Genomic DNA, 15,769 nt, shown 5'->3' with positions numbered 1-15,769 from the left:
TTTTGAGAAAACTGTAGGTAATCTGTAAAATGGAAAAGAACATAAATAAACAACACAATGTTTAAATGTCTAAAAATAATCTAAAATTAGATAAAATAAAGCAAAAAATAAGTTATGAACAATTAGTACAAGACTAATTATACACATTTATAAAAATTAACCACTGAAAAAAAAACCCACAAATTTAATCCCCCAAACAAACCCGGAAATTTAATCTTAGTGAAGAACTTACTGCAAGGGAAGGGAAGTGACAGGAGCCACAAAGGCACAGAGAACACCCACACAGATCAAAAGGGTTTCTTTAGTAAAAACATAAAAAGAGACACACAAGTAAAGAGGATTATCAATAAAAAATGCTCATGAGGGACAAAAGAAATTAAGGGATTTCTGCCAGGTTGTGGTTTTGAGGCTTGTTTGAAATCTGTGGAGGTTTTGAAGAGGCTGCCAAACTTACTATCGAGCGGTGGAGCTCTTCAACAATTGGTGGGGGTTTTCAACAAGCTATGAATCTTTAAGGAAAAGTTGTGGAACATTTTAACAACTTGTATGGCTTTTCATAATCATAAATGGAGCTTTTCAAAAGTTCGCAGAGCTTTCAAATAAATCGTAAAGGTTTTTAACAAGATTTCGGTCTCCGTGATAGGTTGTTGAGCTTTTATAAAAAGATTTTCTAACGGGTGAGCAGCCTCCCTACAAGTAAATGAAATGAAGCTTTTTAAATTGTGTATTTTTTTCCCTTTTATTTTATTTTTTTTACAAGTTGTTGGTCTTTCCATGATTATTTTCCTAACTTACGGACTTCTCTAACAAGCGCATTATTTCTGGAACCCAGATTTTACTCCGCGTTACAAACATTTGCTGGTGGCCGCCAACTGAGAGATTTAATTAAGAGACCTTTCGGTGAAAATTAAAAATTATAATTTTGAAATCCCTACTACAAAGGTTGGAAAAAAAAAAAAATGTAAGTATTAGTCATTGCCTGACTCTTTTCAAATATTTAAGTGTGACATCATCAAACCATTAACATAAAAGCTCTATCAAACTGACTTGAGACGGAATTTACAATGATAACTTTAAATGATATCTTTTTTTTCTTCATGCATCATTCCATACATCTTAAACACAACTCTCTACAGTTATAACAGCGGGTAATGGCTGTATAGGCAAGCTAATGCATTAATTACCTACTCCAAACATGACATTTTTTTTCTAATTAAAATCGTAACGCGAACTGAAAAGCTGCATCCCAAAAAGAAAACAAAGAAAAAAGCCCAAATAAATTTCACACAACGCATATTCCAATCTTTTTTTTCACAATGCTAAAAAAAAAAGAAAACACTTCCTATGTCCCTCACGTCGAATAGAAAGAAAGCCAAGCTGAAGTTGTTGAAAAAAAGAAAAAAAAAATCATTCAGCAATAGAACAAATTCATCCCGGATTGGTTATGGAATTTCTTTTTGTGTTTTGCCATCAGGTGGAGTGGGTCGCTGGACGTGACTTTCGCCTCGGCACGGAGCGGCCCAGAGGAGGAATGTGTGGCGTGAAACTGAGGCAACGGAAGCCCAGGACGCACGTTTTGAGAGAGAGAGAGAGAGAGAGAGAGAGAGAGAGAGAGAGAGAGAGAGAGGAGAGAGAGAGAGAGAGAGAGAGAGAGAGAGAGAGAGAGAGGTTGATGGAGAAACACAGATACAAGTACAGACAACTAGAAGACCACAAAGAAACAGAAAGAAAACGAGAGACAGACATGCAAATAAAAAAAGATATAAGGCCAGAAACAGACAGAAAGAAAAAAAAAAAAAACAGGCTCACTAAAGTAAAGACAGACAGAGCCAAAGACAGACAGACAGAACCGTAGACAGACAAAGACAAGATAGCCAGGGAGCATTTAATCAAGTACGGTGCATTTATGAATGTCCAACTCGATCATGAACCAAGACAAATTCCGCATCACTAACAAGCCAATTGAAGGCACACCATTAAAAAAAAAAAAAGAAAAAAAAAAAACAGGTAGGGGTATTTGGACGGGATCGAGAATAGAATCGGGACCAAACACCCACCCTTCTATTCCATAACTAAACCGGGAGGAGGCGCAGAAGAAGGATAACAAAGAAAACGAATAGAAAACGAGGAAGAGTATATACAATAGAGCCTTACTTGAATTTGGAGGAGATAAGAACAATCATGACGGCCAGGTTGCCCACCACGGCAGTCACCACCACCACCCCACACCGCCAACCGCAGCGCCAGATTCCCCATGATGGTCCTCACAGGGGTTGAAGGCGTCGGGCCCCGGGCTCACATTGCACGTTGTGGTAGTCTTTGGAGAGGTTGCCGCAGGGTATGTAGATGGTGGTGTTCTTGGCGGAGATGTTCACTTGCTGGGGGGTGAAGGGATAGGTGGTGGGTGGGGGGAAGAGGACGAGGAGGGTGGGAACAAGTGGAAAACTCTTTTATTGTTAGTTATTAGATGTGTTTTCTTATGTATGTTTGTTGTCTAAGTTAAAATACACATGCGGATGTCATTGGATGTTTTTATGTTTGTGTGTGTGTTTGTATGGTATATGCATGTATGTATGCATGTATGTATGCATGTATCGAAGTGACAAAATAACGCACTGTTTGTGGAAAAAAGTTTACTAGCTAACACGCACACACGCAAACAAAATGAATACAGATGACTTTGTAACAACATTTTACACACACACACACACACACACACACATACACATACACACACACACACACACACACACACACACACACACCACACACAAAGCACATCAAACACTACTTAATTCCTTGACATAAATGAAATACGATCTGCTCTGACGCCATACTCACCCCGTGCAGCCACGTGCTGGAGTGCTTGGTGCCCACGTCCCTCGTGCCCCTTGTGCCACACTTCACCCACGGGTCCAGTGTTGAACACCCCGCCGTGAAAGGTTCCCCCCATGTCGTCCTTGTGGGGTTCGACAGGGTGTGGCACTGGGGCGTTAAGAAGGTAAGTTGGCTCGTCACCTGAGTCGAGGGGCGGGGCAGGCTCAGACCACACCTGGGAGAGGATATCCTTGACTTTAAAGGGGTAAGTTTGAGTCAGTAAGGAATTAAGAGTAGGGCAGGAGAGTGAGATGGGTTATGTTTAGCAGGGCAATAATATACTTGCTGTTCTACTCACGTGGTCCTCCCAACCCTGAGTGGACGCGTTGGGTCTTGCGTATCACACTCTGGGGGACTTTAGTGTACGTATTGTTGAAGGACCCGAACCCAAGTGGAATTATAGGGAAGTTGCTCCCCACGCCGCCTCCCACGAACTCCTTCCTGGGCGAGTCCGAGTGGAAATTAAGCTGATCGTTATAAGGGTCACGTTTCTCGGGCCGCGGAATGGTGACCTGCTGGGGTTCCCAGATGGAGCGCCGCTGCCTGCTGGCCGAAGCGGGACTCGTGGCGAAAAGCGACTTTGCCTCCGTCCTGCGAGCGAGGGGCGCGAGGCAGGCGAGGCCCCAGCTGGGTGTGGCTGCCGCGGCGGAATCGACCCTTCGGCTTGAGTGACGGGCGGTCTGATCCCTCGGCGCCGGGGGTGTCGGGCTCGTGCTGTGGCTTCAGGAGTCTGGCGTGGTGGCTGGAGTGGCGGGCGTGGGCGTGTGGCAGATTTGAAGACGCAGCATCTGTAGTGGTTTCCGTCAATTCCTTCCTCCGCTGGGGCGAGGAGTGGTGAACAAGCTTTTCTGTGGAACTCTCAGCGGGGCGACTGTGGCCTCTCAAACTGCCGGCTGCGTTCATGCCTCTTGGCGTTCCCCACAAGCTCGTCACTGGCGCCTGGGGAGGACAGACTGACGGTGCCCCAGCCCTCGCCGTGACTCACTACCCCCCACCGCTCCCCGGAACTCCCCTCCTCCGGGATGTAGTCTACTGGGGCCTGCCCGTAAACATCGCCACTGGAGTGAGGCTCGACGGGAGACGTCGTGGTGCCCTGGCTAACCTGAACACGGCGGCGACGCGGGCGGGTGGTGGGGAGCCAGGACGAGGGGGTTGGGCGAGGTGATATCAGAGGCATCGCTGCTCCATCTTCCGCATGGACTCCTGAAACAACCCACACAAGGTATTACTTGCCGTCCTCCTCCTCCTCCTCCTCCATCTTTTCCTCCTCCCTCCTCCATCTCTTCTTCCTCCTCCTCCTCCATCTCCTATTCCTCCTCCTCCTCCTCCTCCTCCATCTTTTCCTCCTCCTCCTCCTCCATCTCTTCTTCCTCCTCCTCCTCCATCTCCTCTTCCTCCTCCTCCTCCTCCTCTTCCTCCTCTTCCTCCTCCTTCTCCTCCTCTACTTTTCCTCACTCTTAGCATTATCATCAAAATGAACGAAGAGGAAGGAATATAGTAAGAATAAAGAGAGTAAGACCTTCACACACACACACACACACACACACACACACACTACTACGTATTCCCTGACTTGACCTGAAAGCCGTGAAAGTCACGCCTGGGCCAAACATGACACCCTTTAATTATCAAAGGAACCAAACACCTCGTCGAGTCAAAACCTTCGGCCCGCGCAACAAAATAATTCTTGAAAACTTAATTACCCTCCCAATTTCCTCTTTCCCCGCCGCCCTTCCCGTCCTTCCTTCCGCCCTTCAGAAAGCCACGAAGGTCGACGACTCAGCCCGACGAAGACTCACCTGTGGGGACGTTTTACTAATTACCTGTCAAATATCAATTAATGTTCTCGGGAGTTTCCGGACTCGAGTGTGGCATGTGAAATTACGTGCTCAGCTGTTCAGGGTGTGGTCCAAAGGTAAGGAACGAAGGAACTAGGTAAGTCCTCTCTCTCTCTCTCTCTCTCTCTCTCTCTCTCTCTGAATCACCCTAAAAAAAAAACACACGAACAAAGGAACACAAAGGAAGAACGAAAACCCTACACAAGCAGAAGGCGCAGAAGGAGACTCAAACAATTTTAGCTCCCCCTTACCTCGTACCTCCTCGGATCGTGCTGCTGGTGGGAACTGGAAGGCGCAGCAGTGGTAGGGGTAGGTGAGGTGCGCCTTCTCGATGTTCTTGAAGGAGTACACGGAGGGAAACACCTTCAGGGTCGGTGTTCTTTCCAGGATGAGCACTTCCAGGTCCGTCAGCCCCCATCGTCGGTAGTGAGGTGATGGAAGTCTCTGAAAGGTCCCTGCAAGGATACGGGTAAGGAAAGAATGTGATGTAGTGGGTTCAAACCTTATTATTGGTTCCTAAGTATAGTTCCGCATGGAAATATAGATACCTGTGGTTAGTAATTAAGACTAGAAGTAACGGATTCATATTCTGATGTTACTGAATAATAAGCGCTTTCACTGCTATGGTTTCTCCTGAAGTTTAGTAAGATGTTAGGGAGCGAGTTAATAAAGAAAGTTTTGAAAGACACGACAGGCAGTAATAAGAGTGATGGAACATTCTTTATTTAATCTCCTCAATAAAATCAGTCGTATAGAGTCACTCAGCTAAGTGTCATGTGGCTATTTAACAGTCAAAATGTAAAAAGGGAATAAGAAAAATGAGTCCTCGGTCAGTTAATGCGGTGCGACAATGAAAATGTAGACAAGATTGTCGAGATTAGTGCTCAAGACATTAAGTCGTGTGTTTACTCGTACGTTTGATATTCTTAAATTTTCAAAGGTCTATAAGAGGAAATAGGTTCTGAAATAGGATGTAACAATGCAAATATAGACTAGAAGCAAATTGGTGGTTCATATTTTTTTTTTAATTAATGGGAATAGGAAGTGGTTGTTTTATCAAACAAGATATTACAACTGAAATGTAGACAAAATCCCCAGGTTAGAAATCGGGATAAGACAAGAAATAACACAGTCAATCTCGATAAAAGTTTAGACAGAAAATCGACAGAAAATCGTTCTCATTCAACAAGGCAGTAGATAATTGGGACAGACTGAGCTATCCGACTGTCAGCGCAGAGTCAATAGGGAGCTTCAAGAGATTAGACATTATATGAGCGGAAGGATGACAGGTGGGCGTCCGTAAGCATTATACGAGTACAGGGCCCGCTACGTGTAGGCCTACTGGCTTATGCCTTCCCTCAGGAAAATACCTCCTCATCTAAATATTCTTTTGTGAACGAGAATAAAATCAATCAATATTCGTGTTCTTCAGTTCTCTCTCTCTCTCTCTCTCCTCTCTCTCTCATCTCTTCTCTCTTCTCTTCCTCTCTCTCTCTCTCTCTCTCTCTCTCTCTGCTATACTGCATAACACAATAATATAATCTAATCATATGCATGGAATTTTATAAGTTGAATGGTAAAAATTTTCTCACTCACATAAATAAAAACAGAGGAAACAAAATTAGCCATAAATATCGAAAAAACGAATAAAAAAAGTATACAGGATCAGAGAGAGAGAGAGAGAGAGAGAGAGAGAGAGAGAGAGACGAGAGAGAGAGAGAGAGAGAGAGAGAGAGAGAGAGAGAGAGAGAGAGAGAGAGAGAGAACGAGAACGAGATCGAGTACAAGACCGGAGACCTCCTATCACCCTTTGTAAGTATAACAAGTCGTGTGGGCGTGGCGGGAGGAATCTTCACGCCCGCCTGCCGCTGCCTGCATACTGATTACGGGCATGTGGGGAGCAAGAGGAGGAGAGGCAGGAAGAGGATAGTGGGGACGAGAATGACGATAGCCAGGGGGGTGGGGGAGCTAAGGGGTGCGGGAATAATGTGATAGAAACCATGATTAGTAATAGGGTACATCATATTTAAGTAGGGAATTAGAAAACATACGTGGTTTCTGAAGGAGGATGTACAGTGGAGGTGAAATGGAAGAGGAATGTAAAAAAAAAAAAAAGAAGAAAAAATAAGCGAGTTTCCATATAGAAGTAATGAATGAAATGTGTGGAAACTGAAGGGATGTAAAGGCAAAGATGAAATGGGGTTTGGACAAAGGGAAATTGCATAAAAGCACAGGAAAAAAAAAAAAAAAAAAAAGGATTCTGAAAGTCAAGATGAAAAAAAAGAGTATATCCATAAATAAATGAAATGGATGAAAACTGAAGGGGAGGTAAAGGTGAAGGTGAATAGGTCAAAGGAGGAACAGAGTGAAAAAAAGAAAGTCAAGATAAAAAAAAAAAAAAAAAAGGAAATGTAAAAAAGAAATAAAATAAAAAAAAATGAAAGAGAATACATGAGTAAAAATAAACAGTGCAGCTCATTATTTTTCCCTTTCAATTCTTTTCCCCATTTTCTCTTTCTTCTTTCCCCTTCCCGCTCCGTCCGGTCAAATACTTACAGAGTGCGAAGGCTGCCGATGCCCTTGAAAGCCTCCACGTGAAGACTGCGCAGGCGGCGGTTTCCCTTCAGACTCCTGCAGAAGGGATACAGATAAACACAGGTGAGACACAGGTGAGTAAGATTCCCACGCACGTCTAAATATGAAAATGATAAAATTAATAAGTAAATAGTAAATATAAGTATCGTTAACTAAACAGAAGGATGAATAAATAAGGAATGTTGAATGAAAGAGTAAATAGAATAAAATATATACATAATGACAACAGTAGCTCTCTCTCTCTCTCTCTCTCTCTCTCTCTCTCTCTCTCTGGTCTTTTCACTTCATTTCGTCTCTATCAGTGAATGAACCTGAGGCGGGAAGGAGGTAGAAAATCAAGGGAGTTAAATCCAGAGTGATCATTCTCTCCCCGGCGATCCCAAACGCTTCACTGTGCTATTTAATGGATTATACTGTGATTGCCAGCGAGTAATCCCGCAGTTCATGTTGTTAGTGAGACTCATGCTTCTCGTTCCTTGGAAAATGTGGAAAAATAGTTTTGTTTCCACTGGTACCTACAAGATTTAGGATGTTGTTTATGTACATCTCTTGCATTATGTTACATTGATTTGAAGAAAAGGAAAATAAAAAGCTTACTCTTCCCTTATTGTTATTATTATTATTATTATTATTATTATTATTATTATTATTATTATTATTATTACTATTATTATTATTATTATTACTAAAGGATTTTGAATGTTATTTATTTGTTTACATCTATTATTACATTGACATGAAGAAAAATCAAATAAAATGCTAATTCTCCCTTTATTATTATTATTATTATTATTATTATTATTATTATTATTATTATTATTATTACTACTACTACTACTACTACTACTACTACTACTACTACTACTACTACTACTACTACTATATTTCAGTCTCTACCTATTTTTTTCCTTTTGTGATATATATATATATATATATATATATATATATATATATATATATATATATATATATATATATATATATATATATATATATATATATATATATATATATATATATATATATATATATATATATATATATATATATATATATATATATATATACTTTTTTCAAATTTCGCATTCTTTTTTCTATTTTTCATGTTTACTTGCCCCTTTTTTGCATGTTTCCTCACTATTTTTTTATATTCTTTTCTACTATTTTTGTACATTATATTCCTTTTTACCTACAATTTTTTTTATCTTTTGTGCAACTTATACCTGTCTTTCCTAAAATTTCCCAATTTTTTCTGTGTAATTCGTATAATTATGTACTTTTTTCGCATGTTTTCCCTTTTATTGAACAATTTTTCAATTTTTCACTCAATATTTCCATTTTTTCCAGAAATTTCCCCTTTTCTGTGCAATTTCTACACTTTTACTCCATTTTCTGTACAATACACCATCCTTAATAATATATTTTTTTTGAGTGTGCGGTATTTCCGATTATCTTCACACTATATCTCCTTTTTTTCCATAAATTTCCCTCATTTTCATTCAATTACTACATTTTATCGTAAAATTCCTCCATTTCCCGTACAATACCCCAAGCCTAACTACTCTGTCCTTCCCCCAAGCTAGACGCCTCGGTGCGCCTCCTTCACACCTCAGGCTCCCAATATTGCATTCTTCCCCAGCGACCAGACGTTATGAGACGCTGCCAAGCTCTTCTTACGCGCCCCTCGCCCTCTATTGACCAGAATATCTCCTATAGCATCGCTCCCTCCGCCCCTCACTGCTCCAGGCCACGACTAAGACGAGGATAATTGCTACTTGATCCTCCTGCTTGCTGTTAAACGTGACCGGTGTTCGTGAGCCTCGTTTAAACTCTGTACGTTAAGATGCGCTTTTGTTTTCTGTTTTTCTCGCCTCGGTTATGTACAGGACGTGCTTCCCTGAAGTGGTTTTTTCTTTGCCTAAACTGCCTTGTGGGGGGTTTTACAGGAGCAGTTTCAAGTGTTTCCGGGAATGTTTTGCGTGTTTTGCGTGGGTTGTGAATGTTTGTGATCAGAAGAGATGAAGAAGAAGAAGAAGAAGAAGAAGAAGAAAAAGGATTTTTCGTTCATTTTATACGTTTTGAATGTTTAGGAAATGAAATAACACGAAAACTTTCTTGGAGTGTTTAAGAAAACGGAATTGTTTGCAAAGGGTGTTCAACATTATATTCATCGGTTCGAATTGGCTATGATACATGCAAAAAAAAAAAAAAAAAAAAATACTATAGACCACAGAAAAAAAATAAAAACGACAATATTTAACGTTTATTTTAGTATCTGACGACCACGATAATTCCGTCCTTTCCTCCACCAAAAAAAAAAAAAAAAGAAAAAAAGAAAAAAAACTTTATTGCATCATTGCAAAAAAAAGATAGTCTAACTTTTATTTTTCCGGTTTTTAAATCAATACAATCACACACACACACACACACACACACACACACACACAGACACACATATATATATATATATATATATATATATATATATATATATATATATATATATATATATATATATATATATATATATATATATATATATATATTACAGATAATATGAACGAAAAACACGCAAACTAAATATGCACGAGGACCAACACCCATTACCTGAGAGAGATTGGCTAAAGAAACCTATTTTTCGGTTGGATGGGCATTCATTTTCTTCTGCCCATTATCTTATCAGGTGAAAGAAAAACGCAGAGACCTGACGTGCTAATTAACGTGTTTATCCGTCAAGCCGCGCGTGGCGGAGGACTGTGCGCCGAGTAGAGGATTGTGTGACCCGAGTAAAGGCCAAGGAAGGAAAAACTTTATTATTCAGTCCTTTTTTGCTGGTGAGTTTTGATACAGTTGGACTTTTGTGTTTTCGTTACACACACACACACACACACACACACACACACACACACACACACACACACACACACACACACGCCATGAGCTCTTAGTTACATATAAAAATAAGAACGCCTAAATAATAATGATAATAATAATAATAATAATAATAATACCCATGCTTAATGAGCTGCATACGTATATTTTTGTTTTCATTGACTTTCGTCTCCCCTTCACAATCTCACAATAACAACAACAACAACAACAACAACAATAATAATAATAATAATAATAATAATAATAATAATAATAATAATAATAATAATGATAATAATAACAGTAATAATAATACTTATACTTAATGATCTGCATACGTATATTTCCTTTTTCCATTTACTTTTGTCTCTCCTTCACAATCTCAGCCACGCGACACAGAAAACGAGGGAGGCAAAATTAGATTAAAATGCAGGAAAATGCGTGGAATCAAATCGAAGTCCAACAAATACGGTCGGCATTTCGGACACGTGGAAGCAATTAAGGGCAAACCCATAAAAAATGCGATTCAATTTCTCATTCCGAGCTCACCGCCCTGGATAGCAAAAGCCGACATGGTGGACTGAAAATATACTTATGTTGATGCATGGACGAGTGAGAGAGAGAAAAAATGATGAAAATAAACACAGGGCAGGCATAATTGTTCCTAGCATTACTAAAAAAAAAAAAAATAATAATAATAAAAATAAGGGAAGCTGCAGGAAGCCATCAGGACTACAAGTGGCAGTCTCTGTATGAAACATATCTACCTATTTTTTACCTGTCATCGCCATCCATAAGTTTGTCTAGCCTTCTTTTAAAGCTCTCTAGTGACTCAGCACTAACTACCTGATTACTGAGTCTGTTCCATTCGTCTACCACCTTATTTTGGAACCAATTCCTTCCCATCTCTTTTTAAGTATATATTTTTCAAGTTTGAGTTCATTATTTGTTGTTCTATTCTGATTACTATTCCTGAGAATTCTGTTTAGGTCACGCTTGTTGTATTCCCTATACCACTTAATTGACTGCATATCTTGTTACTAGATGAACTAAAGGCAGAAATTAGAAGAATTACAATTAGTAAATGGAGGGAAAAATATACTTGTGTTGATGTATAAACGAGGGAAAAACGACGTATTTATTAATGAAACTAAACACAGAAAAAGTATAATTGTGCCATAGACCTAAAAATGACTGCATGCGTTGTTGATAGATGGATTAAAAAGAGTCAAGTTGATAAATGAATGGATGAAAATATACTAATGTTGATGCAAGAACGAGAAAAAAATATACAATCATTAATGAAACTAAGCACAGGGAATGTATGATTAATTATTCCAGAGATCTAAAATTTTATTGCATGTGTTGTTCAGAGATGGATTAAAAAGGAAAATTATGGTAAGCTAATAAATGGATGGGCAAAAATATACTTGCGTTGAAACATGAACGAACAAAAAAGGAATATTTATTAATGAAACTACGTAAGCACAGGGAAGGTATAACTGTTGAAAAAAAAATGCATATGTTTCTAATAGATGGAGAAAAGAAGACAATAATGAAAAAAAAAGTGAATAAATTGGTCCGTAAAATATACTTGTGTTGATACATGAAGGAGAGGAAAAAAGACGTTTATTAATGAAAGTAAGCACATGGCAAGTGTAGTGTAATTAATTATCCCTGAATACAAGATCTAAAAGTGTTAACATATATCAACGGATGGATCACAGAACAAAAATAAAATAAACAAAATAAATAGATAAAATGAAATTAACAAATCAAACAAAATGAAAAATAAAATAAAATAAACTGAGTAAATAAACAAATACAATGAAATAATATCAAAGTGAACAAATGAACAAGTTGTGTCGATACATGAACAATCGAGCAAAAATATTAAATAATCAAATTACATACAAGTTACGTAAGTCTCCCCTATATGAGTAAATATTAATCAAACTAAACACAAATCAAGACATTACCACTGAACATAACAGTAAAGGCCACAGTGGTGAGAATTATGTTAAAAGACAAGACTTGGAAGCAAACAAACGCATGTACTGATGGAGCCAATTGGAGCACGCTGACCACTCGCTGGGAATCAAAACATGTGTAGTTAAATTTTTAATCGCTCTTCTAATCTCTCGTTCGTCCACGCAACAGCTCTTTATTTATTTATTTACTTATTTATCTATTTCCTTATTTATCAATTCATTCCATTTATTTATTTATCTATCTTATTTACCTAACTATATTCTTTTGTCTAGTTAGGCAATGCGATGATGCAGAATTTCACAGTGCAAAGTCAATATCGCTTTTACGAACAAAGGATAACAAACATTAATGGACCCTTTTGTTCCCTCCTGTGCTGTTTGATTACACTACTCTGCAATCACTGATGGTAAATGAAATAGGACGGTATATTAACAGTGCCTAATTCAAGTTTATGTGCGTGTTGTGGTCAGAAAAACCTATACATCTATCAGTTAATCTGTTTGTGTAATTGTGTTTCAATCAGGCGAGGCTAACTGTGTCCTCCACTTGTGCTAAGGAATAAATATTGCAATGAAAAGTACAAGAGAGAGAGAGAGAGAGAGAGAGAGAGAGAGAGAGAGAGAGAGAGAGAGAGAGAGAGAGAGAGAGAGAGAGAGAGAGAGAGAGAGAGAGAGAGAGAGAGAGAGACCATGTGTGTGTGTGTGTGTGTGTGTGTGTGTGTGTGTGTGTGTGTGTGTTAAGTTTGTATAAGCCCTAAAAGATCAAAGCACATTCAGACCCGTGTAACACTTAAACAAGATAAGGACGTATTTACTCACAGCTTGGCGATCTGAGAACCAGCAAACGCCTCCCTTTCCACCTCCTCAATACGATTATAGTTGAGGGACCTGTAAGGGAAAGCCGTCAGGGGGAGAAGCTTACACATACCTCACATAATCTACAGTACACCCCATAGGCACCTGTCCATTTGCTAATTAAGGGAGATCTAGCTTGAGGCAAACACCTATGTCGACTAGGAACGTTCACTGGGTTGGTTTCATAATAGTGTAAGGAGTGGAGAGGAGATGGATGTCAAGGCGGTGGTGTTAAGATGGATAGTGGTGATGACACGGATGGAGGGAGGGAAGTTGCAGCGGTGTGAAGGAATATAGAAGAAAAGATGGATGTTACGCAGATGATGTTAAGGTGAATGAAGAGGAATGTTAAGGATGGATGGGGCGAAGAATGATTTAGCAAGATGAACACCCAGAGTTTGCAGCGGTGTTTAAGAAAATATACAGGAAACGAAAGTGGTGTTTTATTCACTCGAAAGAAGAAAAGAGAAAGATGTTGCTACAAGAATGATGGAATTGAGTGTGGGTTGGGGAGGGTAGTATGACGTAGTAAGAGGGATATTGAATGTTGCCGCGGTGTAAAGGAATATACAGGTAAGGAGAATGGTATCTTATGAACATATTAAAGGAAAGGGTTAACAGTTCTTGTATATGAGCAGAAGAATGAAAGATGTGAGTGTGGGTGAAGGAAACAGACGAAGCATGTTAAATAAAAGTAAGACACGAAATGACACAAGAGGAGACAAGTTTGAGTATAGAAATGATAGAAAACAGAACATTATGGAGAACACGAGTAACTGACGACGAGAGATCTGAGTGTGGATGAGCAAACAAGACAAAACAGGTCGAAGAAGCAGTAAGTGAATATCATACGACATGAGAGAAACAGAAGTCTGAATATAGAACAGACACAAGACAGAATATCGAACACAAAACGGGTAAGAATGAACGACAAGAGATCTGAGTGTGAATGAGCAAACAAGACAAAACAGGCCGAAGAAGAGGTAACACTGAACACAATACAACATGAGAGAGAAAGATAAGTCTGAGTAGAGAACAGACACAAGAGGGAACACTAAGCACAATAATACTAAGAATAAACGAGAAATCTGAGTGTGGGTAAAGAAACAAGACAAAACAGACAGAAGAAGAAGTGACACTGAATATAACACATGAGAGAGAAAGTATGAGAATAAAACAGACACGACAGAACATTAATCACAAGAATAGTGAGGAATAAAGACCATTACAAGCAGGAAAACGCTTGAGAAGATGAGCAACAAATGTATACGTGAGGGGAAGCTAATGTTAGATGTGGCAAGACAGGTATCCCGTTCCCTCCCTCCAGTGTAAAGAGGAGCAGGAGCCGAGGGGCATTAAGGAGGGGAACGAGGAGGAGAACACTCACAGCGAGTCGACCATGACGTGAAGAGACCGACTGCCCACCTTCTGGATGCGGTTTGTGTCCATCTCACTGCGAGGGAGAGAGTGAGAGAGAATGAGGGTCGTGAGGTTTATGACAGGGATAGAGAGAGAGCGAGAACAAGAGAGAGAGAGAGAGAGAGAGAGAGAGAGAGAGAGAGAGAGAGAGAGAGAGAGAGAGAGAGAGAGAGAGAGAGAGAGAGAGAGAGAGAGAGAGAGAGAGAGAGAGAGAGAGAGAGAGAGAGACAATATATTCAAATCAAAAGTTTAAATCTTCTTCACAATAAGACGTAAAGGGCCACACACAATCTTAGCCTTAAGTTGATACAGTCACAGCTTGTTTAAAGAATTCATAACCTAAACCTTTGACTGAAACACAGATTTGCGAGAGAGAGAGAGAGAGAGAGAGAGAGAGAGAGAGAGAGAGAGAGAGAGAGAGAGAGAGAGAGAGAGAGAGAGAGAGAGAGAGAGAGAGAGAAAAGGACAGGAAAACAAACACAACCATAAATATACAAGACAAACAGACAAAACAAACAAACAAGCGAACAATAGACAACAACCAAACCAATATAAAAAAAAAAAAAAACACACAAAGCGACTGGCAGACAAAAGCAGCGGCAGAGAAAGAGAAAATCAAATAGGCAAAAAGGAAGACACAGGGAGACGGAGACAGAGACAAGGGGGACTGACAAAGGGACCACAGAGAGTCATTAGAAAGTGAGGGAGAGACGTAATGTGTGAGCAATGAGGGAGGCCATTACTTGGAACATTACGCAGGAAGGAGGAAGGAAGGAGGAAGAGGGAGGAGGAAGCCAGGAAAGGAAGGAACGTGGGGAAGAAAAACAGAAACACACTAATAGAAAAAAAAATAATAAAATAGAATAAAGAAAAAAACTTGAGACCCGGAAAGTTTAATGGAAAACAAAAATAATAATAAAAAAAAAAGATACCCTCGACAAGGCAATAAAGTCAGAAGTTTGAGAGGAAAAATTGTGTACCAAAATGAAAAGACGAGTGAGAAATTAAGCAGGCAAGGCAAACACGAGGAAAACTGTGCCAGATAGAACGGCAAGCGAGGGAAGAGAAAGAGAGTACGAGGTGGAAGGCTAAAAGGTGGAACGAAGGTGAGGAATACTAATGAGAAAAATGCATTAGGGGGAGAGAGAAGAGAGAAAGAGGGGAAGGGAAAGGGTTTAGAGAGAATAGGAGAGAAGAAGAGGAGTATTGATGTTCAGGAGAGAGAGAGAGAGAGAGAGAGAGAGAGAGAGAGAGAGAGAGAGAGAGAGAGAGAGAGAGAGAGAGAGAGAGAGAGACACTCACTCACTTAAAATAAAACCGAGA

General features: G+C 39.7%; 1 protein-coding gene across 1 annotated transcript in view; it reads right to left on the bottom strand.

Moving 5' to 3' along the window:
• The window catches only part of LOC135089256 (uncharacterized), a 120,368-nt gene that overhangs the window by 19,781 nt on the left and 84,818 nt on the right, over positions 1–15,769 (bottom strand). Inside the window, 15 exon segments of the mRNA XM_063984705.1 lie at positions 2,155–2,222; positions 2,224–2,259; positions 2,261–2,296; positions 2,298–2,378; positions 2,842–2,874; positions 2,876–3,052; positions 3,176–3,217; positions 3,219–3,407; positions 3,409–3,747; positions 3,749–4,080; positions 4,967–5,129; positions 5,131–5,170; positions 7,272–7,346; positions 12,992–13,060; positions 14,415–14,480. Coding sequence (XP_063840775.1) covers positions 2,155–2,222; positions 2,224–2,259; positions 2,261–2,296; positions 2,298–2,378; positions 2,842–2,874; positions 2,876–3,052; positions 3,176–3,217; positions 3,219–3,407; positions 3,409–3,747; positions 3,749–4,080; positions 4,967–5,129; positions 5,131–5,170; positions 7,272–7,346; positions 12,992–13,060; positions 14,415–14,480 — 1,746 coding nt within the window.

The sequence above is a fragment of the Scylla paramamosain genome, chromosome 32 (assembly GCF_035594125.1).
Source record: "Scylla paramamosain isolate STU-SP2022 chromosome 32, ASM3559412v1, whole genome shotgun sequence".
Classification (NCBI taxonomy): Eukaryota; Metazoa; Arthropoda; class Malacostraca; order Decapoda; family Portunidae; genus Scylla; species Scylla paramamosain.
This window is presented reverse-complemented; position numbering and strand designations above follow the sequence as displayed.